Source organism: Oncorhynchus gorbuscha, unplaced genomic scaffold, assembly GCF_021184085.1.
Source record: "Oncorhynchus gorbuscha isolate QuinsamMale2020 ecotype Even-year unplaced genomic scaffold, OgorEven_v1.0 Un_scaffold_4862, whole genome shotgun sequence".
In the NCBI taxonomy this organism is placed as follows: domain Eukaryota; kingdom Metazoa; phylum Chordata; class Actinopteri; order Salmoniformes; family Salmonidae; genus Oncorhynchus; species Oncorhynchus gorbuscha.
The window spans coordinates 5,835-27,500 of NW_025748790.1; the positions used below are offsets into that span (position 1 = coordinate 5,835).

The window sequence follows — 21,666 nt, forward strand, 5'->3', positions numbered from 1 at the left end:
ATCTCTCTTCATCTCTCTTCATCTCTCTTCATCTCTCTTCATCTCTCTTCATCTCTCTTCATCTCTCTTCCTCCTCCCCTCAGGCAGAGAGACATTTGCTACACGGCCCCTTTAAATCTGGTCAGGCTGCGTTTGGTATCAACGCGCATGCGCTGTAGAAACCGGAAGCGATCTTTGGCTGATGTGGACAATTTATTAACGGGTGAAATAATCTCCCGCTAAGTAACTAGCGACTATCGAGCAAGCCGGTGTCAAAGAAATAAACATTTTTTTTTTTTTTTTTTACCAATGGAGCGATGAAAATATGTAGCGTTTGAACTAAAACAATTTTTTAAACATTTGTAAGATCTGTAATAAAAAATAAATAAGCGATCAACAATGATGTCGGAATGCGAACCAAACGAGACCGATCCGGTGGTGGCGGATGACATAGCCCCGGTAACCGCCTCCGCTGCTGCTTCTACCACGGATCTCAACTTTCGGTCACAGGAGCCGCTGTCGACGTTGTTCGATAGAAACACAGTCGGGTCTGGGACAAACCCCGGGGTCGCGATTCGGATCTCGGGTTCGTGTGAAAGTGTTCTTACCGAATTGGAGACGGACGGTTCTGGGGAAGAGACTCTGTTGTTACCGTGTTTATCCGGAGGCGCGTCGTCACCTCGGGGCGAGAGGCGGAAGAGGACGAGGCGGAACCGACGGAGTTCATCGTCGGATAAAGATAACCTTACCTCGCCAGGTAAAGAGCCGGTGGTGACCGGAGGAGAATAGAATAATGCGTTCATGTTAGTAGCTTGCTAGACATGGCGTCTCTCTCTCTTTTGTGCGTTTTAACTATTTAAAGTGCTATTTAAATATAAATATGGGTTGTTTTTACACTGGTGTTTGTTCTTCACTGGTTGCCCTTTTCTTGTGGCAACAGGTCACACATCTTGCTGCTGTGATGCACACTGGTATTTCACCCAGCAGATATGGGAGATTCTTGGTGTATCTGTGTAATCTGGGGGAAATATGTATCTCTAATATGGTCATACATTGGGCAGGAGGTGAGGAAGTGCAGCTCTGTTTCCACCTCATTTTGTGGGCAGTGTTGCACATAGCCTGTCTTCTCTTGAGAGCCATGTCTGCCTACTTCTCTTTTCCTTAAGTTTGGGTCAGTCACAGTGGTCTTCTGCCACTGTGTCCTCTCTGTTTAGGGTCAGTCAGAGTGGTCAGGTATTCTGCCACTGTGTCCTCTCTGTTTAGGGTCAGTCACAGTGGTCAGGTATTCTGCCACTATGTCCTCTCTGTTTAGGGTCAGTCACAGTGGTATTCTGCCACTGTGTCCTCTCTGTTTAGGGTCAGTCACAGTGGTCAGGTCTTCTGCCACTGTGTCCTCTCTGTTTAGGGTCAGTCACAGTGGTATTCTGCCACTGTGTCCTCTCTGTTTAGGGTCAGTCACAGTGGTATTCTGCCACTGTGTCCTCTCTGTTTAGGGTCAGTCACAGTGGTATTCTGCCACTGTGTCCTCTCTGTTTAGGGTCAGTCACAGTGGTATTCTGCCACTATGTCCTCTCTGTTTAGGGCCAGTCACAGTGGTCAGGTATTCTGCCACTGTGTCCTCTCTGTTTAGGGTCAGTCACAGTGGTCAGGTATTCTGCCACTGTGTCCTCTCTGTTTAGGGTCAGTCACAGTGGTCAGGTCTTCTGCCACTGTGTCCTCTCTGTTTAGGGTCAGTCACAGTGGTATTCTGCCACTGTGTCCTCTCTGTTTAGGGTCAGTCACAGTGGTATTCTGCCACTGTGTCCTCTCTGTTTAGGGACAGTCACAGTGGTCAGGTATTCTGCCACTATGTCCTCTCTGTTTAGGGTCAGTCACAGTGGTCAGGTATTCTGCCACTGTGTCCTCTCTGTTTAGGGTCAGTCACAGTGGTATTCTGCCACTGTGTCCTCTCTGTTTAGGGTCAGTCACAGTGGTATTCTGCCACTGTGTCCTCTCTGTTTAGGGTCAGTCACAGTGGTATTCTGCCACTGTGTCCTCTCTGTTTAGGGTCAGTCACAGTGGTATTCTGCCACTATGTCCTCTCTGTTTAGGGTCAGTCACAGTGGTCAGGTATTCTGCCACTGTGTCCTCTCTGTTTAGGGTCAGTCACAGTGGTATTCTGCCACTATGTCCTCTCTGTTTAGGGCCAGTCACAGTGGTCAGGTATTCTGCCACTGTGTCCTCTCTGTTTAGGGTCAGTCACAGTGGTATTCTGCCACTATGTCCTCTCTGTTTAGGGTCAGTCACAGTGGTCAGGTATTCTGCCACTATGTCCTCTCTGTTTAGGGTCAGTCACAGTGGTCAGGTATTCTGCCACTGTGTCCTCTCTGTTTAGGGTCAGTCACAGTGGTATTCTGCCACTATGTCCTCTCTGTTTAGGGTCAGTCACAGTGGTCAGGTATTCTGCCACTATGTCCTCTCTGTTTAGGGCCAGTCACAGTGGTCAGGTATTCTGCCACTGTGTCCTCTCTGTTTAGGGTCAGTCACAGTGGTATTCTGCCACTGTGTACTCTCTGTTTAGGGTCAGTCACAGTGGTCAGGTATTCTGCCACTGTGTACTCTCTGTTTAGGGTCAGTCACAGTGGTCAGGTATTCTGCCACTGTGTACTCTCTGTTTAGGGTCAGTCACAGTGGTCAGGTATTCTGAGTCTCTACCCAGCTCTCTCTCTCTCTCTCTCTCTCTCTCTGCCACTCTGTCCTCTCTGTCTCTGTCTCTGTCTCTGTCTCTGTCTCTGTCTCTGTCTCTGTCTCTGTCTCTGTCTGTCTCTCTCTGTGTCCTCTCTCTCTGTCTCTGTCTCTCTCTGTCTCTCTCTGTCTCAGTCTCTGTCTCTCTCTGTCTCTTCTCTCTCTATGTCTCTCTCCCCCCAGCTCTCACAGTCTCTCTCTGCCCTGTGTCCTCTCTCTCTGTCAGTCACATTCTCTCTCTTCCTCTCTGTCTGATGGGGTCAGGTATTCTGAACTGTGTTGTTGTCAGTCACAGTCTCTATTCTGCCAGTTCTCTCTGCTCTCCTGTGTCCCCCCAGCTCTCTCAGGTATTCTGCCCCAGCTCTCCCTCTCTCCCCCAGCTCTGCCCTCTCTCCCCCAGCTCTCCACTCTCCCCCCCCAGCTCTCCCTCTCTCCCCCAGCTCTCCTCTCCCCCCAGCTCTCCCTCTCCCCCAGCTCTCCCTGTCCCCCCAGTCTCTCTCTCTCCCCCCAGCTCTCTCTCTCTCTCTCTCTGGTATTCTGCCTCTCTGTCCTCTCTGTTTCTCTCTCTCTCTCTCTCTCTCTCTCTCTCTCTCTAGGGTCTCTCTGTCTCTCTCTCTCTCTCTGTCTCTCTCTCTGTGTCTCTGTGTCTCTCTCTCTCTCTGTCTCTCTCTCTGTCTCTCTGTCTCTGTCTCTCTCAGTCTCTGGCTCTCTGTCTCTCTCTCTCTCTCTCTCTCTCTCTCTCTCTGTCTCTCTCTCTCTCTCTGTCTCTCTCTCTCTCTCTCTCTCTCTCTGTCTCTCTCTCTCCCCAGCTCTCTCTCTCATGTCTCTCTCTCTCTCTCTCTCCCCCCAGCTCTCTCTCTCTCCCCCCAGCTCTCTCTCTGTCCCCATCTCTCTCTTCCCTCTGTCTGATGGGGATATATGAAGCTGTGTTGTTGTCCTGAGTCTCTACCCAGTTCTCTCTCCCCCAGCTCTCCCTCCCCCCAGCTCTCCCTCTCTCCCCCAGCTCTCCCTCTCTCCCCCAGCTCTCCCTCTCTTTAGCTCTCCCTCTCCCCAGCTCTCCCTCTCTCCCCCCCCAGCTCTCCCTCTCCCCCAGCTCTCCCTCTCCCCCAGCTCTCTCCCTCTCTCTCTCTCTCCCCCAGCTCTCTCTCTCTCTCTCTCCCCCCAGCTCTCTCTCTCTCTCCTCTCTCTCTCCCCCCAGCTCTCCCTCTCTCTCTCCCCCAGCTCTCCCTCTCTCTCTCCCCCAGCTCTCCCTCTCTCTGTCCCCCCAGCTCTCCCTCTCCCCCAGCTCTCTCCCTCCCCCCAGCTCTCCCCTCTCTCCCCCAGCTCTCCCTCTCTCCCCCCAGCTCTCTCTCTCCCCCCAGCTCTCTCTCTCCCCCCAGCTCTCTCTCTCCCCCAGCTCTCCCTCTCTCCCTCCCCCAGCTCCCTCTCTCCCTCCCCCCAGCTCTCCCTCTCTCCCCCAGCTCTCCCTCTCTCCCCCAGCTCTCTCTCTCCCCCAGCCCCCCCAGCTCTCTCTCTCCCCCCAGCTCTCTCTCTCTCCCCAGCTCTCTCTTCCTCCCCTCTCTGTCTGATGGGGATATATGAAGCTGTGTTGTTGTCATCAGTTGTTCTCCTTTTACTTTCTAAATGGGGTAAAGGAAGTGTCATCTACTGAGACAGCTACACAGTGTGTGGGGGCTGTGTGTGGGCTCTCTGTGTGTGTGTGGGGCTGTGTGTGTGGGCCTCTGTGTGTGTGTGTGCGTGTGGGGCTGTGTGTGTGTGGGGCTGTGTGGGGCTGTGTGTGTGGGCCTCTCTGTGGGGCTGTGTGTGTGTTGGGGCCTCTCTGTGTGTCTGTGTGTGGGGGGCTGTGTGTGTGTGGGGGCCTCTGTGTGTGTGTGTGTGGGCCTTTCTCTGTGTGTGTGTGTGTGTGTGTGTGTGTGTGTGTGTGTGTGTGTGTGTGTGTGTGTGTCTGTGTGTGTGTGTTTAACCTCCATATAACTAAGGAGCCATGTTTCTCTTGACTTTGCACCTAGCTCACAGTGCGTCTGCCTCCCAAAACAACACCCTATGCCCTACATAGTGTACTACTTTTGACCAGGGCCCAATGTAGGGAATAGGGTGCTGTTTGGGAGGCACCCTCCACCAGGGTCGACCACAACCAAAGCAAACAAACGTTGACACTGCAGAGTTGATCTGATACCACAGCTATAGATGCTGCTTTAGCTAGTTACATACACATGTATGGGGCGGCAGGGTAGCCTAGTGGTTAGAGCGTTGGACTAGTATCCGGAACAGGCAGTTAACCCACTGTTCCTAGACCAGTTAACCCCACTGTTCCTAGACCAGTTAACCCCACTGTTCCTAGACCAGTTAACCCCACTGTTCCTAGACCAGTTAACCCCACTGTTCCTAGACCAGTTAACCCCACTGTTCCTAGACCAGTTAACCCACTGTTCCTAGACCAGTTAACCCCACTGTTCCTAGACCAGTTAACCCCACTGTTCCTAGACCAGTTAACCCCACTGTTCCTAGACCAGTTAACCCCACTGTTCCTAGACCAGTTAACCCCACTGTTCCTAGACCAGTTAACCCCCTGTTCCTAGACCAGTTAACCCCCTGTTCCTAGACCAGTTAACCCCACTGTTCCTAGACCAGTTAACCCCACTGTTCCTAGACCAGTTAACCCCACTGTTCCTAGACCAGTTAACCCCACTGTTCCTAGGCCGTCATTGAAAATAAGAATTTGTTTTTTAACTGACTTGCCTGGTTAAATAAAGGTAAATAATGTACTGATAATGTCTCTTTCAATTCAATTTCACTTGCAATTTAAGGGCCTTTTTTTTGGGGGGGGGGGTCATGGGAAACACATGTTAACATTAACAAAGCAGGTGAAATAGATAATGAACAACAGTTAAATAAACAAAAACAAATGAACTGTAAACATTACACTCGCAGACTTTCCAAAAATAATAAAGACCTTTTAAAATGTTATATGTATATATACAGTGTTGTAATGATGTGTGACTAGATTCAAGTACAAAAGGGAAATCAACATAAATATGGGTTGTATTTACAATGGTGTTTGTTCTTCCCTGGTTGACCTTTTCTCGTGGCAACAGGTCACAAATCTTACTGCTGTGATGATGGGCACACTGTGGTATTTCACCCAGTAGATATGGGAGTTTTTCAAAATTGCGTTTGTTTTCTAATTCTTTGTATCTGTGTAATCTGAGGGACATATGTGTCTCTATGGTCATAGATTTGGCAAGAGGTCAGGAAGTGCAGCTTAGTTTTTTTACCTCATTTTGTGGGCAGTGTTGCACATGTCTGCCTACGACGGCCTTTCTCAATAGCAAGGCTATGTTCTCTGAGTCTCTCTGTCTCTCTGTTTCTCTCTCCATGTTGCTCTCACTGTGTCTCTCTCAATTCATTTTAAGGGTTTTATTGACATGGGAAACATATGTTAACATTGCCAAAGCAAGTGACCTAGATATTAAGTAAAAGTTAAATAAACAATAAAAAATGTACAGAAAATATTTCTCTCTCTGTCTATCTCCGTGGAGAGGGCATGTTAAAATATACATTTGTAATGGGAAACATATGTTTATTTTGTTTAAATGTAATGACGATGGCCTATTTTAAAGAAAAACAAGTCAACATTCTCTCTCTCTCTCTCCCCTCCATTCAGGTAACAGTAGTGGAGACTTTAACCATTTCCCCGGTGACCCAGAGTTTGGTGACATCATTCAGAGGGGCGGAGCAGGCCATCGAGGGCGGAGTCTTCCCAGAGAATCTCTCAGGGTTCTAGCGGGAGTTACTTCGTTAAAGACTCCAAGGGGTGAGGAAAGGGGGAGTGGGGGGGGTATGGAGGAGGGGTGGAGGGAGGGGAGGTGGAAGATATAGGGGGTGGGGGAGGTGGAAGGTATAGGGGGGTGGAGGAGGTGAGGTGGAAGATATAGGGGGGGGTATGGAGGGGTGGAGGGAGGGGAGGTGGGAGATATAGGGGGTGGGGGAGGTGAGGTGGAAGGTATGGGGGTGGGGAGGTGGAAAGTATAGGGGAGGGGGTGGGGGAGGTGAGGTGGAAGTTATGGATGGATGAGGAGGGGTGGAAGGTATAAGGGGTTGGGGGAGGTGGGGTGGAAGGTATAGGGGGTGGGGGAGGTGGGGTGGAAGGTATAGGGGGGGGTGGGGGAGGTGGGGTGGAAGGTAGGGGTAGGGGGGTGGGGGAGGTGAGGTGGAAGGTATAGGGGAGATGGGGTAGAAGGTATATAGGGTGGTGGTGGGGGAGGTGAGGTGGAAGGTATGGAGGAGGCGGGGTGGAAGGTATAGGGGGTTGGAGGGAGATGGGGTGGAAGGTATAGGGGAGGGGGTGGGGGAGGTGAGGTGGAAGGTATATAGGGGGTGGGGGAGATGGGGTGGAAGGTATAGGGGAGGGGGTGGGGGAGGTGAGGTGGAAGGTATATATAGGGGGGTGGGGGAGATGGGGTGGAAGGTATATATGGGGGGTGGGGGAGATGGGGTGGAAGGTATAGGGGAGGGGGTGGGGGAGGTGAGGTGGAAGGTATAGGGGTTGGAGGGAGATGGGGTGGAAGGTATAGGGTAGGGGGTTGGGGGAGGTGAGGTGGAAGATATATAGGGAGATGGGGTGGAAGGTATGGGGTGGTGGGGGGAGGTGAGGTGGAAGGTATAGGGGAGGGGGGAGATGGGGTAGAAGGTATATAGGGTGGTGGGGGGAGGTGAGGTGGAAGGTATGGAGGAGGGGTGGGAGGAATAGGGGAGAATTGAACCCACTCCTAGCAGAGACTGGTGCAGGAGTTGAACCCACTCCTAGCAGAGACTGGAGTTGAACCCACTCCTAGCAGAGACTGGAGTTGAACCCACTCCTAGCAGAGACTGGAGTTGAACCCACTCCTAGCAGAGACTGGAGTTGAACCCACTCCTAGCAGAGACTGGAGTTGAACCCACTCCTAGCAGAGACTGGTCCTGGAGTTGAACCCACTCCTAGCAGAGACTGGTCCTGGAGTTGAACCCACTCCTAGCAGAGACTGGAGTTGAACCCACTCCTAGCAGAGACTGGAGTTGAACCCACTCCTAGCAGAGACTGGAGTTGAACCCACTCCTAGCAGAGACTGGAGTTGAACCCACTCTAGCAGAGACTGGAGTTGAACCCACTCCTAGCAGAGACTGGTCCTGGAGTTGAACCCACTCTAGCAGAGACTGAGTTGGAGTTGAACCCAGTCTGAGTCTAGCAGAGACTGGAGTTGAACCCACTGGCCCTAGCAGAGACTGGAGTTGAAACCCACTGGAGTTCTCCTAGCAGAGACTGGTCCTGGAGTTGAACCCACTCCTAGCAGAGACTGGTCCTGGAGTTGAACCCACTCCTAGCAGAGACTGGAGTTGAACCCACTCCTAGCAGAGACTGGAGTTGAACCCACTCCTAGCAGAGACTGGAGTTGAACCCTCCTAGCAGAGACTGCCCTAGCAGAGACTGGTCCTGGAGTTGAACCTAGCAGAGACTGGAGTCCTAGGAGTTGACTGGTCCTGGAGTTGAACCCACTCCTAGCAGAGACTGTCCTGGAGTTGAACCCACTCTAGCAGAGACTGGTCCTGGAGTTGAACCCAGCTCTCCTAGCAGAGACTGGTCCTGGAGTTGAACCCACTCTAGCAGAGACTGGAGTTGAACCCACTCCTAGCAGAGACTGGAGTTGAACCCACTCCTAGCAGAGACTGGTGCTGGAGTTGCACTCTTCCATTGATGCCAGGTGATGGAGTTGTAAAGCTTTCTTCCCTGATGTGGTCCTCAGTCTCTCTGTAGTCTGTGATGGAGTTGTCTTTCTGGCCCTGATGTGGTCCTCAGTCTCTGAAGCTCTTTCTGGTGATGGTCTAGGCTGGGTTACTGTAAAGCTCTTCCATTAGGCTCTAGGCTGGGTTACTGTAAAGCTCTTTCACTTAAAGGGTCTAGGCTGGGTTACTGTAAAGCTCTTTCATTAGGGTCTAGGCTGGGTTACTGTAAATCTCTTTCATTAGAATCTAGGCTGGGTTACTTTGTGATAAGCTCTTCCATTAGGGTCTAGGCTGGGTTACTGTAAATCTCTTTGTGATAACTGCTGATGGTCTGTGTTACTGTAAATCTCTTTGTGATAACTGCTGATGGTCCGGGTTAACTGCTGACTGTTACTGTAAATCTCTTTGTGATAACTGCTGATGGTCCGGGTTACTGTAAATCTCTTTGTGATAACTGCTGATGGTCGGGTTACTGTAAATCTCTTTGTGATAACTGCTGATGGTCCGGGTTACTGTAAATCTCTTTGTGATCACTGCTGATGGTCCGGGTTACTGTAAATCTCTTTGTGATAACTGCTGATGGTCCGGGTTACTGTAAATCTCTTTGTGATAACTGCTGATGGTCCGGGTTACTGTAAATCTCTTTGTGATAACTGCTGATGGTCCGGGTTACTGTAAATCTCTTTGTGATAACTGCTGATGGTCCGGGTTACTGTAAATCTCTTTGTGATAACTGCTGATGGTGTCGGGGCTTTATTAAATACTGTTGATTCCCTTTTTTCCCATCCAGAAAATCCTTGGTGTTTTCAAACCAAAGTCTGAAGAGCCTTACGGTCACCTCAACCCTAAATGGACCAAATACTTTCACAAGGTATCACTGTTCTCTGGTCTGTTACTATCTCTGTCTTCTACTGATCTCTGGTCTGTTACTATCTCTGTCTGTTTCTATCTCTGGTCTGTTACTATCTCTGTCTGTTTCTATCTCTGGTCTGTTACTATCTCTGTCTTCTACTGTTCTCTGGTCTGTTACTATCTCTGTCTTCTCTGTCTTCTGTTAATATCTCTCTTTACTGTTCTCTGGTCTGTTACTATCTCTGGTCTGTTACTATCTCTGTCTTTCTACTGTTCTCTGGTCTGTTACTATCTCTGTCTTCTACTGTTCTCTGGTCTGTTACTATCTCTGTCTTCTACTGATCTCTGGTCTGTTACTATCTCTGGTCTGTTACTATCTCTGTCTTTCACTGTTCTCTGGTCTGTTACTATCTCTGTCTTCTACTGTTCTCTGGTCTGTTAATATCTCTCTTTCACTGTTCTCTGGTCTGTTACTATCTCTGGTCTGTTAATATCTTTCACTGTTCTCTGTTCTCTGGTCTGTTACTATCTCTGTCTTCTACTGTTCTCTGGTCTGTTACTATCTCTGTTACTGTTCTCTGTCTGTTCTATCTCTGTTGTTCTCTGGTCTGTTACTATCTCTGTCTTCTACTTCTGGTCTGGTCTGTTACTATCTCTGGTCTGTTACTATCTCTGTCTTCTACTGTTCTCTGGTCTGTTACTATCTCTGTCTTCTACTGTTCTCTGGTCTGTTACTATCTCTGTCTTTTTCTCTGGTCTGTTACTATCTCTGTCTCTTCCTCTCTCCTTTTCTGTCTTCCTGTTTCTGGTCTGTTACTATCTCTGTCTTCTATGCTCTGGTTTCTTTTTCTATCTGTCTTTATCTCTGTGTCTCTCCTCTTCCTCTCTCCTCGTCTGTCCCTAGGTAACACTATGCTCTTGTCTGTTTCTATCTCTGTCTGTTTCTATCTGTCTTTTCCTCTTCCTCTCTCCTCTTCCTCTCTCCTCTTCCTCTCTCCTCTTCCTCTCTCCTCGTCTGTCCCTAGTTCTCACTATGCTCTGCTTTCTGTTTCTATCTCTGTCTTTATCCGTCTCCTCTCTCCTCACCTGTTCCTATGTCCTATTTGCCTCTCTCTTCCCTCTTTCTCTCTCCTCCTCCCCTCTCCTCTTTCTCTCTCCTCATCCCCTCCTCTTCCTCTCCTCCCTTTCTCTCTCTATTTTTACATTAATTTTAACAGTTAATTTAACTCTCCCCACCCTCTACCCTTCCTCCCTCTCTCCTCCTCCTCCCTCTGTCCTCCCCCTGCCCTCCTCCTCCTCCTCTGTTTCTCTGTGTAGCTGTGCTGTCCGTGTTGTTTTGGCCGTGGCTGCCTGATCCCCAACCAGGGCTATCTCTCAGAGGTTGCTGCCTCCCTCGTTGATACCAGGCTAGGACTGGGGGTGGTCCCCAAAACCAAGGTGAGGTGGGAGGGGGGGAGGGGTGTGTCTAGTCAGTGATAATAACAGGCTGTGTATCTAGTCAGTGATGATAACAGGCTGTGTATCTAGTCAGTGATAATAACAGGCTGTGATAATAACACGCTGTGTGTCTAGTCAGTGATGATAACAGGCTGTGTGTCTAGTCAGTGATGATAACAGGCTGTGTGTCTAGTCAGTGATGATAAGGCTGTGTGTCAGGCTGTGTATCTAGTCAGTGAATAACAGGCTGTGTGTCTTCCAGGCTGTGTATCTAGTCAGTGATAATAACAGGCTGTGTGTCTTCCAGGCTGTGTATCTAGTCAGTGATAATCAGGCTGTGATAATAACAGGCTGTGTGTCTAGTCAGTGATAATAACAGGCTGTGTGTCTAGTCAGTGATGATAACAGGCTGTGTGTCTAGTCCAGGCTGTGTGTCTAGTCAATGATAATAACAGGCTGTGTGTCTAGTCAGTGATGATAACAGGCTGTGTGTCTAGTCAGTGATAATAACAGGCTGTGTGTCTAGTCAGTGATGATAACAGGCTGTGTATCTAGTCAGTGATAATAACAGGCTGTGATAATAACAGGCTGTGTGTCTAGTCAGTGATGATAGCAGGCTGTGTGTCTAGTCAGTGATGATAACAGGCTGTGTATCTAGTCAGTGATAATAACAGGCTGTGTGTCTAGTCAGTGATAATAGCAGGCTGTGTATCTAGTCAGTGATAATAACAGGCTGTGTATCTAGTCAGTGATAATAACATGCTGTGATAATAACAGGCTGTGTGTTTAGTCAGTGATAATAACAGGCTGTGATAATAACAGGCTGTGTGTCTAGTCAGTGATAATAACAGGCTGTGTGTCTTCCAGGCTGTGTGTCTAGTCAGTGATAATAACAGGCTGTGTATCTAGTCAGTGATAATAACAGGCTGTGTGTCTTCCAGGCTGTGTGTCTAGTCAGTGATGATAACAGGCTGTGTGTCTAGTCAGTGATAATAACAGGCTGTGTGTCTTCCAGGCTGTGTGTCTAGTCAGTGATGATAACAGGCGGTGTGTCTTCCAGGCTGTGTGTCTAGTCAGTGATGATAACAGGCTGTGTGTCTTCCAGGCTGTGTGTCTAGTCAGTGATAATAACAGGCTGTGTGTCTTCCAGGCTGTGTGTCTAGTCAGTGATAATAACAGGCTGTGTGTCTAGTCAGTGATAATAACAGGCTGTGTGTCTAGTCAGTGATGATAACAGGCTGTGTGTCTAGTCATGGTGATAACAGGCTGTGTGTCTAGTCAGTGATAATAACAGGCTGTGTGTCTAGTCAGTGATAATAACAGGCTGTGTGTCTAGTCAGTGATAACAATAACAGGCTGTGTGTCTAGTCAGTGAGGCTGTGTGTCTAGTCATAACAGGCTGTGTGTCTAGTCAGTGATAATAACAGGCTGTGTGTCTTCCAGGCTGTGTGTCTAGTCAGTGATAATAACAGGCTGTGTGTCTAGTCAGTGATAATAACAGGCTGTGTGTCTTCCAGGCTGTGTGTCTAGTCAGTGATGATAACAGGCTGTGTGTCTAGTCAGTGATAATAACAGGCTGTGTGTCTAGTCAGTGATAATAACAGGTCTTCCAGGCTGTGTGTCTAGTCAGTGATAATAACAGGCTGTGTGTCTTCCAGGCTGTGTCTAGTCAGTGATAATAACAGGCTGTGTGTCTAGTCAGTGATGATAACAGGCTGTGTGTCTAGTCAGTGATGATAACAGACTGTGTGTCTAGTCAGTGATGATAACAGGCTGTGTGTCTAGTCAGTGATAATAACAGGCTGTGTGTCTAGTCAGTGATAATAACAGGCTGTGTGTCTAGTCAGTGATAATAACAGGCTGTGTGTCTAGTCAGTGATAATAACAGGCTGTGTGTCTAGTCAGTGATAATAACAGGCTGTGTGTCTAGTCAGTGATGATAACAGGCTGTGTGTCTAGTCAGTGATGATAACAGGCTGTGTGTCTTCCAGGCTGTGTGTCTAGTCAGTGATAATAACAGGCTGTGTGTCTAGTCAGTGATAATAACAGGCTGTGTGTCTTCCAGGCTGTGTGTCTAGTCAGTGATAATAACAGGCTGTGTGTCTAGTCAGTGATAATAACAGGCTGTGTGTCTTCCAGGCTGTGTGTCTAGTCAGTGATAATAACAGGCTGTGTGTCTTCCAGGCTGTGTGTCTAGTCAGTGATAATAACAGGCTGTGTGTCTAGTCAGTGATGATAACAGGCTGTGTGTCTTCCAGGCTGTGTATCTAGTCAGTGATAATAACAGGCTGTGATAATAACAGGCTGTGTATCTAGTCAGTGATAATAACAGGCTGTGTGTCTAGTCAGTGATAATAACAGGCTGTGTGTCTAGTCAGTGATAATAACAGGCTGTGTGTCTTCCAGGCTGTGTATCTAGTCAGTGATAATAACAGGCTGTGTGTCTAGTCAGTGATAATAACAGGCTGTGTGTCTTCCAGGCTGTGTATCTAGTCAGTGATAATAACAGGCTGTGATAATAACAGGCTGTGTGTCTAGTCAGTGATGATAACAGGCTGTGTGTCTAGTCAGTGATAATAACAGGCTGTGATAATAACAGGCTGTGTATCTAGTCAGTGATAATAACAGGCTGTGATAATAACAGGCTGTGTATCTAGTCAGTGATAATAACAGGCTGTGTGTCTAGTCAGTGATAATAACAGGCTGTGTGATAACAGGCTGTGTGTCTAGTCAGTGATGATAACAGGCTGTGTGTCTAGTCAGTGATGATAACAGGCTGTGTGTCTAGTCAGTGATGATAACAGGCTGTGTGTCTAGTCAGTGATGATAACAGGCTGTGTGTCTAGTCAGTGATAATAACAGGCTGTGTGTCTAGTCAGTGATAATAACAGGCTGTGTGTCTAGTCAGTGATGATAACAGGCTGTGTGTCTAGTCAGTGATAATAACAGGCTGTGATAATAACAGGCTGTGTATCTAGTCAGTGATAATAACAGGCTGTGTGATAATAACAGGCTGTGTATCTAGTCAGTGATAATAACAGGCTGTGTGTCTAGTCAGTGATAATAACAGGCTGTGTAATAACAGGCTGTGTATCTAGTCAGTGATGATAACAGGCTGTGTGTCTAGTCAGTGATAATAACAGGCTGTGTGTCTAGTCAGTGATAATAACAGGCTGTGTGTCTAGTCAGTGATGATAACAGGCTGTGTGTCTAGTCAGTGATGATAACAGGCTGTGTGTCTAGTCAGTGATGATAACAGGCTGTGTGTCTAGTCAGTGATGATAAGGCTGTGTGTCTAGTCAGTGATAATAACAGGCTGTGTGTCTAGTCAGTGATGATAACAGACTGTGTGTCTAGTCAGTGATAATAACAGGCTGTGTGTCTAGTCAGTGATAATAACAGGCTGTGTGTCTAGTCAGTGATGATAACAGGCTGTGTGTCTAGTCAGTGATGATAACAGGCTGTGTGTTTAGTCAGTGATAATAACAGGCTGTGTGTCTTCCAGGCTGTGTGTCTAGTCAGTGATAATAACAGGCTGTGTGTCTAGTCAGTGATGATAACAGGCTGTGTGTCTAGTCAGTGATAATAACAGGCTGTGTGTCTAGTCAGTGATAATAACAGGCTGTGTGTCTAGTCAGTGATGATAACAGGCTGTGTGTTTAGTCAGTGATAATAACAGGCTTTGTGTCTTCCAGGCTGTGTGTCTAGTCAGTGATAATAACAGGCTGTGTGTCTAGTCAGTGATGATAACAGGCTGTGTGTCTAGTCAGTGATAATAACAGGCTGTGTGTCTAGTCAGTGATAATAACAGGCTGTGTGTCTAGTCAGTGATGATAACAGGCTGTGTGTCTAGTCAGTGATAATAACAGGCTGTGATAATAACAGGCTGTGTATCTAGTCAGTGATAATAACAGGCTGTGATAATAACAGGCTGTGTATCTAGTCAGTGATAATAACAGGCTGTGTGTCTAGTCAGTGATAATAACAGGCTGTGATAATAACAGGCTGTGTATCTAGTCAGTGATGATAACAGGCTGTGTGTCTAGTCAGTGATAATAACAGGCTGTGTGTCTAGTCAGTGATAATAACAGGCTGTGTGTCTAGTCAGTGATAATAACAGGCTGTGTGTCTAGTCAGTGATGATAACAGGCTGTGTGTCTAGTCAGTGATAATAACAGGCTGTGTGTCTAGTCAGTGATAATAACAGGCTGTGTGTCTAGTCAGTGATAATAACAGGCTGTGTGTCTAGTCAGTGATGATAACAGGCTGTGTGTCTAGTCAGTGATGATAACAGGCTGTGTGTTTAGTCAGTGATAATAACAGGCTGTGTGTCTTCCAGGCTGTGTGTCTAGTCAGTGATAATAACAGGCTGTGTGTCTAGTCAGTGATGATAACAGGCTGTGTGTCTAGTCAGTGATAATAACAGGCTGTGTGTCTAGTCAGTGATAATAACAGGCTGTGTGTCTAGTCAGTGATAATAACAGGCTGTGTGTCTAGTCAGTGATGATAACAGGCTGTGTGTTTAGTCAGTGATAATAACAGGCTGTGTGTCTTCCAGGCTGTGTGTCTAGTCAGTGATAATAACAGGCTGTGTGTCTAGTCAGTGATGATAACAGGCTGTGTGTCTAGTCAGTGATGATAACAGGCTGTGTGTCTAGTCAGTGATAATAACAGGCTGTGTGTCTAGTCAGTGATAATAACAGGCTGTGTGTCTAGTCAGTGATGATAACAGGCTGTGTGTCTAGTCAGTGATAATAACAGGCTGTGTGTCTAGTCAGTGATAATAACAGGCTGTGTGTCTAGTCAGTGATGATAACAGGCTGTGTGTCTAGTCAGTGATAATAACAGGCTGTGATAATAACAGGCTGTGTATCTAGTCAGTGATAATAACAGGCTGTGATAATAACAGGCTGTGTATCTAGTCAGTGATAATAACAGGCTGTGTGTCTAGTCAGTGATGATAACAGGCTGTGTGTCTAGTCAGTGATAATAACAGGCTGTGATAATAACAGGCCGTGTATCTAGTCAGTGATGATAACAGGCTGTGTGTCTAGTCAGTGATGATAACAGGCTGTGTGTCTAGTCAGTGATAATAACAGGCTGTGTGTCTAGTCAGTGATGATAACAGGCTGTGTGTCTAGTCAGTGATAATAACAGGCTGTGTGTCTAGTCAGTGATAATAACAGGCTGTGTGTCTAGTCAGTGATGATAACAGGCTGTGTGTCTAGTCAGTGATAATAACAGGCTGTGTATCTAGTCAGTGATAATAACAGGCTGTGTGTCTTCCAGGCTGTGTGTCTAGTCAGTGATAATAACAGGCTGTGTGTCTTCCAGGCTGTGTATCTAGTCAGTGAGACATTTCACTACACCACTATCGACAGGGCCAAGTCCAGAGGGAAGAAATACGCCCTGGAGATGGTTCCCAAAGTAGGACGACACTTCCACAGAGTGGGCCTGCCCCCCAAGGTACCCTGACTCCTAACCCTTGACCCTACCAATCTTATTCCTGACCCAATGTCTTAACCCCCCAAGGTACCCTGACCCTTGACCCTACCAGTCTTAATCCGGACCCTATGTCTTAGCCCCCTAAGGTACCCTGACCCTTGACCCTACCAGTCGTATTCCTGACCCTATGTCTTAATCCCCCAAGGTTCCCTGACCCTTGACCCTACCAGTCTTATTCCTGACCCTGTGTCTTAACCCCCAAGGTACCCTAACCCCTGACCCCTGACCCTATGTCTAAACCCCCCAAGGTGTCCTAACCCCTAACCCTATGTCTAAACCCCCCAAGGTGTCCTAACCCCTGACCCCTAACCCTATGTCTTAACCCCCCAAGGTGTCCTGACCTGTTTGTGTGTGTGTGTGTGTCTGTGTGTGTGTCTGTGTGTGTGTCTGTGTGTGTGTGTCTGTGTGTCTGTCTGTGTGTCTCTCTGTGTGTCTCTGTGTGTGTCTCTGTGTGTGTGTCTCTGTGTGTGTCTCTGTGTGTCTCTGTGTGTGTGCATCTTTCTGTCTGTGGGTGTGTCAGCTCGGTTCGTTCCAGCTGTTCGTGGAAGGGTACCATGAGGCTGACTATTGGCTGAGACGTTTTGAGGCGGAGCCTCTCCCAGAGAACATCAGGAAACAGCTCCAGTCTCAGTTTGAGAGGCTCGTCATTCTGGACTACGTCATCAGAAACACAGGTAGGTGTGTGTGTGTGTGTGTGTGCTCACAGGAATGACTTTTCCTGGTGACTTCCTCACACGGTACACACACACCTCATACACACAGTACACGGTACACACACACCACATACACACAGTGGACGGTACACACACACAACATACACACAGTGGACGGTACACACACACACACACACACACACACACACACACACACACACACACACACACACACACACACACCACATACACACAGTGGACGGTACACACACACACACACACCACATACACACAGTGGACGGTACACACACACACACACACCACATACACACAGTGGACAGGTGTACACACACACACACACACACACACACACACACACACACCACATACACACACACGTTTTGTCACACACACACACACACACACACATACACACAGTGGACGGTACACACACACACACAGGAATGTCACATACACACAGTGGACGGTACACACACACACACACACACACACACACATACACACAGTGGACGGTACACACACACACACACACACACACACACACACACACATACACACACACACACACACACACACACACACACACACACACACACACACACACACACACACACACACACACACAGTGGACGTGAGCTGAAATAAAAACATCCCAGAAATGTTTCATAAGCACAAAAAGCTGATTTCTCCCCAATTTTGTGTAAAAATGTGTTTACATCCTTGGGGGTTTGATTTGTTAGTGAGCATTTCTCCTTTGCCAAGATAATCCATCCACCTGACAGGTGTGGCAATTCAAGAAGCTGATTAAACAGCATGACACAGGTGCACCTTGTGCTGGGGGGGACAATAAGGCCACTTTTTAAAATGTGCAGTTTTGTCACACAACACAACGCTACAGATGTTTCAGGTTTTGAGGGAGCGTGCAATTGGCATGTTGACTGCAGGAATGTCCTCCAGAGCTGTTGCCAGAGAATTGAATGTTCATTTCTCTACCATAAGCCGACCTCCAACGTCGTTTTTAAAAAGAATTTGGCAGTATGTCCCAATGGCCTCACAACCGCAGATCATGCGTAACCACGCCAAACCCAGGACCTCCACATCCTGCTTCTTCACCTGCGGCTTCGCCCAAGGTGGAGGGGGGTTATGGGAAGGCATAAACTACGGACAACTATCACAATGAGTCCCCCAAGGTGGAGGGGGGGGGGGTTATGGGAAGGCATAAACTACGGACAACGAACACAATGAGTCCCCCAAGGTGGAGGGGGGTTATGGGAAGGCATAAACTACGGACAACGAACACAATGTGTCCCCCATGGTGGAGGGGGGGGTTATGGGAAGGCATAAACTACGGACAACGAACACAATGAGTCCCCCATGGTGGAGGGGGGGGTTATGGGAAGGCATAAACTACGGACAACGAACACAATGAGTCCCCCATGGTGGAGCGGGGGGTTATGGGAAGGCATAAACTACGGACAACGAACACAATGAGTCCCCCATGGTGGAGCGGGGGTTATGGGAAGGGGGGTTATGGGAAGGCATAAACTATGGACAACAAACACAACGAAAAATCAAACATTTCTAGATTTCTTTTTTTCTCCAGACCACAAAAGTGGTCTCCTGTTGTAGTATTAAAGTGAGATTTTTGAGAGTGAAAACTTGGTGTCAAAATGGGAGAAAATAAAACAGATTTTTACAAGGAACAGACAGTTCGTGCCCTGGAACAACCCTCCCTATAGCTTTGCATTGTGTTCTCCTCCTATGCAGAGTCTAACCCCTTCACCTTTCCTCTCTGTTCTCTCTCTTCTTCTCCTCCCTCCCTCTTTCTCTCCATCAGACCGAGGGAATGACAACTGGTTGATCAAGTATGAGAAGCCAGGGGAAGGAGAGGGAGAGAAGGTGAGCTGTGTGTGTGTGTGTGTGTGTGTGTGTGTGTGTGTGTGTGTGTGTGTGTGTGTGTGTGTGTGTGTGTGTGTGTGTGTGTGTGTGTGTGTGTGTGTGTGTGTGTGTGTGTGTGTGTGTGTGTGTGTGTGTGTGTGTGTGTGGACTGCAGTCCATAGATCATGTGTGTTTTGAAATGAGTGACACATGCACTGTGTACTCTGTACCATGACTCATAGTTATAACACACCACAGTATGATTTAATACTGTCTCAGAGGACTAGTTACCAATCAGTATGATTTAATACTGTCTCATAGGACTAGTTACCAATCAGTATGATTTAATACTGTCTCATAGGACTAGTTACCATTCAGTATGATTTAATACTGTCTCAGAGGACTAGTTACCATTCAGTATGATATCAGACTGTCTCAGGGGACTAGTTACCATTCAGTATGATATAGGGCTGTCTCAGAGGACTAGTTACCATTCAGGATGATATAGGACTGTCTCAGAGGACTAGTTACCATGCAACACTCTACAGTATGATATCAGACTGTCTCAGGGGACTAGTTACCATTCAGTATGATATAGGACTGTCTCAGAGGACTAGTTACCATTCAGTATGATATCAGACTGTCTCAGGGGACTAGTTACCATTCAGTATGATTTAATACTGTCTCAGAGGACTAGTTACCATTCAGTATGATATCAGACTGTCTCAGAGGACTAGTTACCATTCAGTATGATATCAGACTGTCTCAGAGGACTAGTTACCATTCAGTATGATATCAGACTGTCTCAGGGGACTAGTTACCATTCAGTATGATATAGGGCTGTCTCAGAGGACTAGTTACCATTCAGGATGATATAGGACTGTCTCAGAGGACTAGTTACCATGCAACACTCTACAGTATGATATCAGACTGTCTCAGGGGACTAGTTACCATTCAGTATGATATCAGACTGTCTCAGAGGACTAGTTACCATTCAGTATGATATAGGGCTGTCTCAGGGGACTAGTTACCATTCAGTATGATATCAGACTGTCTCAGAGGACTAGTTACCATTCAGTATGATATCAGACTGTCTCAGGGGACTAGTTACCATTCAGTATGATTTAATACTGTCTCAGAGGACTAGTTACCATTCAGTATGATATCAGACTGTCTCAGGGGACTAGTTACCATTCAGTATGATTTAATACTGTCTCAGAGGACTAGTTACCATTCAGTATGATATCAGACTGTCTCAGAGGACTAGTTACCATTCAGTATGATATCAGACTGTCTCAGAGGACTAGTTACCATTCAGTATGATATCAGACTGTCTCAGAGGACTAGTTACCATTCAGTATGATATAGGACTGTCTCAGAGGACTAGTTACCATTCAGTATGATATCAGACTGTCTCAGAGGACTAGTTACCATTCAGTATGATATCAGGACTGTCTCAGGGGACTAGTTACCATTCAGTATGATATAGGGCTGTCTCAGAGGACTAGTTACCATTCAGGATGATATAGGACTGTCTCAGAGGACTAGTTACCATGCAACACTCTACAGTATGATATCAGACTGTCTCAGGGGACTAGTTACCATTCAGTATGATATCAGACTGTCTCAGAGGACTAGTTACCATTCAGTATGATATAGGGCTGTCTCAGGGGACTAGTTACCATTCAGTATGATATCAGACTGTCTCAGAGGACTAGTTACCATTCAGTATGATATCAGACTGTCTCAGAGGACTAGTTACCATTCAGTATGATTTAATACTGTCTCAGAGGACTAGTTACCATTCAGTATGATATCAGACTGTCTCAGGGGACTAGTTACCATTCAGTATGATATAGGACTGTCTCAGAGGACTAGTTACCATTCAGTATGATATAGGACTGTCTCAGAGGACTAGTTACCATTCAGTATGATATCAGACTGTCTCAGAGGACTAGTTACCATTCAGTATGATATCAGACTGTCTCAGAGGACTAGTTACCATTCAGTATGATATAGGACTGTCTCAGAGGACTAGTTACCATTCAGTATGATATAGGACTGTCTCAGAGGACTAGTTACCATTCAGTATGATATCAGACTGTCTCAGAGGACTAGTTACCATTCAGTATGATATCGGACTGTCTCAGAGGACTAGTTACCATTCAGTATGATTTAATACTGTCTCAGAGGACTAGTTACCATTCAGTATGATATCAGACTGTCTCAGGGGACTAGTTACCATTCAGTATGATATAGGACTGTCTCAGAGGACTAGTTACCATTCAGTATGATATAGGACTGTCTCAGAGGACTAGTTACCATTCAGTATGATATCAGACTGTCTCAGAGGACTAGTTACCATTCAGTATGATATCAGACTGTCTCAGAGGACTAGTTACCATTACCAGACCCAGTTGGTTCTGCTCCAGTTGGTTCTGCTCCATGTTTTGGACCAGACCCAGTTGGTTCTGCTCCAGTTGGAGACCCAGTTGGTTCTGCTCCAGTTGGTTCTGCTCCATGTTTTGGACCAGATCCAGTTGGTTCTGCTCCAGTTGGTTCTGCTCCAGTTGGTTCTGCTCCAGTTGGTTCTGCTCCATGTTTTGGACCAGACCGAGTTGGTTCTGCTCCAGTTGGTTCTGCTCCATGTTATGGACCAGACCCAGTTGGTTCTGCTCCAGTTGGTTCTGCTCCAGTTGGTTCTGCTCCATGTTATGGACCAGACCCAGTTGGTTCTGCTCCAGTTGGTTCTGCTCCATGTTTTGGACCAGACCCAGTTGGTTCTGCTCCATGTTTTGGACCAGACCTAGTTGGTTCTGCTCCATGTTTTGGACCAGACCCAGTTGGTTCTGCTCCA

The 21,666-nt window shown here is 47.3% G+C and overlaps 1 protein-coding gene across 1 annotated transcript in view; it reads left to right on the plus strand.

Moving 5' to 3' along the window:
* Positions 1 to 305: 305 nt before the first annotated feature.
* The window catches only part of LOC124028784 (phosphatidylinositol 4-kinase type 2-beta-like), a gene marked incomplete at its 3' end in the record, with an annotated part of 22,954 nt that continues 1,593 nt past the window's right edge, over positions 306 to 21,666 (plus strand). Inside the window, exons 1-7 of the mRNA XM_046340754.1 lie at positions 306 to 736; positions 6,368 to 6,517; positions 9,240 to 9,334; positions 10,633 to 10,752; positions 16,087 to 16,218; positions 16,778 to 16,931; positions 18,769 to 18,830. Of these exons, the coding sequence (XP_046196710.1) occupies positions 379 to 736; positions 6,368 to 6,517; positions 9,240 to 9,334; positions 10,633 to 10,752; positions 16,087 to 16,218; positions 16,778 to 16,931; positions 18,769 to 18,830 (1,071 nt within the window). The remainder of the gene's footprint in view (positions 737 to 6,367; positions 6,518 to 9,239; positions 9,335 to 10,632; positions 10,753 to 16,086; positions 16,219 to 16,777; positions 16,932 to 18,768; positions 18,831 to 21,666) is intronic.